Source organism: Morone saxatilis, unplaced genomic scaffold (assembly GCF_004916995.1).
Source record: "Morone saxatilis isolate NCDOM2014 unplaced genomic scaffold, NCSU_SB_2.0 Contig20, whole genome shotgun sequence".
Taxonomy (NCBI): Eukaryota; Metazoa; Chordata; class Actinopteri; family Moronidae; genus Morone; species Morone saxatilis.
The window spans coordinates 347,419-350,303 of NW_023339763.1; the positions used below are offsets into that span (position 1 = coordinate 347,419).

At 39.4% G+C, this 2,885-nt stretch overlaps 1 protein-coding gene across 1 annotated transcript in view; it reads right to left on the bottom strand.

Annotated features, from left to right (window-relative positions):
* Positions 1–1,666: 1,666 nt before the first annotated feature.
* The window catches only part of ap4m1 (adaptor related protein complex 4 subunit mu 1), a gene marked incomplete in the record, with an annotated part of 11,851 nt that continues 10,632 nt past the window's right edge, over positions 1,667–2,885 (bottom strand). The window contains 1 exon segment of the mRNA XM_035666420.1: positions 1,667–2,310. Within this exon segment, the coding sequence (XP_035522313.1) occupies positions 2,119–2,310 (192 nt within the window).

Below are 2,885 nucleotides of genomic sequence, written 5' to 3' on the forward strand. Positions count from 1 at the left end.
TGTGTGAGTGTGTGTGTGTGTATACACATGAAACTGAACTTTCCATCTTCATCAGGAACCAATGAGCTGAGAAACAATTCAAAGTTATTTAAATGTGATTCAAATGAGCTGTGACTGAGCACTAACCTCTTCCTTCACTTTCCTTTCGCTGCATCGCTGCTCGTCATCCTCGCTGCCTCGGTCTATCACCTCTAAAAGGTTAAAAGGTTCTTTAAAAGGTTCAAAACCGCACAATAAACCACACAGAGTGAATAAATGTTGGCCAGAAGTCCTAAAGGAGAAGTGAAACAGGTTGTTGAGCAAGAATTATTGTATTCAATCAGCAAAAATGTGAATCCTCTCGACAGCGTTGGAAGTCAGTTTCTGCTTTTGAAGCTTCCCGTCGACTCTGACTATATTTGATATTTAATATTTGATATTTGATATTTGATATTTAATATTTGATATTTGACACTGGTCTGCTGGAGCTGCTGGTAGAGTTTGTGCCAGTTAATGTCAGATACAAGGTCACATGTTTGTTCTGACTGTGTTTGTGAATCTGTCTCTTGTGATAAACCGACACACAGCAGCCTGTTTCTGTTGAGCACCAGAGTTTAATGTCAGAAACTTGTTGGACAATGAGCATCATTAGCATCAATAATCAGCTGTATTGACGATATCTCAGCAGCTGATTGGTTTTGGGTTTATTGAGGACGTTGAATCCATTTCTGACATCTTCAAAATACAAAATGGACGTTTAAATCCGACGTTGGCTCAGTTTGTTTTATTTTTCACTTTTTCTGTTTTCAGCTGTTTAAAGAATGTATTGAAAACATAAATATTGATTAATGTGATTATCAAACTTACATTTCCTTTTTCTTATTGAACTTATTATATAATTAGTTTAGAAATGATGCATGTGCCTGAGCCCCATCTGAGAAACACTTAAATACACACTAAAGCACCAAATGTGGATTCATCCGCCGCTGAAAATAGTCCCCAACATATGCACACTGTAAAAGTAAAAAAGTGTCAGCTGTGGTAGTTAGAACTTTACTGTGTTAAATACAGTAGAACGTATTCTAATATTACAGTAACATGATATTAGTACTGTTTTAGGTGAGTTTTATTCCATTTATATACATTTTTATACAACTGTAACAGCTGTAACAGCTGTATGAGCACAGAACATTTTCAGACCTTACAATGTTCATTTAGATCTGTAACCTGTTTATGACATGTTAAACATTTTATATTTCTCATTTATGTGTGTATCAGTGATTACTTATAGTAGTGGTTCCCAGCCTGGGGTGGGAATGTAAACTGTCTAACAGAACAAGTGTCAGGGAGAAGAATCCTGTTAAATATGTTTGATGGTTAAAAGTTGTAATAAAAACATAATTCAGACAGAATTGTATAAAAAGTAGGAAATAATCTGCCTCAAAATTTCATCCAAATCTCTGCTTTTACACAAACTTCCTGCAGTGCACTGTTTGTGTTCATTGTACAGTTTTAATTTAATATGAAATATCCATAAAATCACTGAGTCGGTTTATTGAATGGTGACAAGGTCCCTTAAGGAAAAAGGTTATTATATTATTATTATCTGCACAATAAAACCCCACAGAGCTGCGTAACAATGTGTTTGTGGACTGTAGTGTAAAATAAACCAAACAACAGTCTGAGATTAAATGATCCTGTAGATTATTTATCACACACATCATGTGACTGTATTCTGTTACACTGTGTGTAGATCTCCACACAGGCAGCTCTGACCATAAAGAATGATTTTAAAATGATCAATAATCATAACAAACATAACAAACATACAAACAGCACTCGTGTTCCTCAGCCGGCAGCATTTCTACGTGATGGCGGACGGGGGAGAGATGAATAATGAATAATGAAAAGTCTGAACATGGATTTGTAGACATGAAGAGAAATACAGAACGTCACGAGACTGATCATCTAATTAAAACCAGCACACTGGTTGCTTCCTGCGGAGTAATAAATCTGCAGAGAACAGAAATAAATACAGTCGATACGTAATAAAACATTTACAGTTTGTACATCTTATTGTGAAATCTACTTCCTCCCATCATGAAACTGATGGGCGGTCAGGCCGGGAGGTGACTGGGGTTAAATCCTGATGGTGTAGGAGTCGGAGTGCGTGACGTATCGGACCCAGCGCTGCGACGGGCCCGGCTGGACGGGGGACAGGCGCAGGAAGCGGATCTGCAGCCCCGTGACGGTGAGCTTGGGCAGCTCGAAGCTCAGGCCGACCGGACCGACCTCCAGCATGGAGGCCGAGCTGAGGCCGGGGACCTCCAGCTGAGGACAGACAGGAGTCACCGTGAGTTCACCACACAGACACAGGCTGTTGTTTCCTGGTTAACTCACACAGGAAAACCCAAACCCACTCTGCTTCAGACTCTTTAAATCCCATCACACAGGTCTAATCTGTGACTTCTCTAGAAAGAACTTAAACTTATCAGGGCTGCACCGTTCCTATCCATTATTGTCTTCATCAATCGATTAATTGTCTGTCAAACACCAGAAAAGTGAAACAAATCCATTTGCTTTAATGTAAAACAAACAGAGGCAGTAAATTCTCACATTAAGAACCTGAAACAGGATCCAAGAGAAGCGCCGCCACTCGCCAAATGTGAGCCGGACAGCCAGTGTCGTAATGCCCCTCCTAAAATTAACTACCCCCACACCCAGTTTGGCATCGCCCTGTTTCAAACTGTCCATTGTGCTCTTAAAATAAAATATTTCCTCATTAAACTCCACAAGACACAGCAGGAAAGCCGAGCCTTTGACTGACCCTGTGGTTTCCACGCTTTAAAAAAATATTTTTCTGTGTTTTTCTTCGGAAATATCAGATCAAATCAAGTAGAATTTAT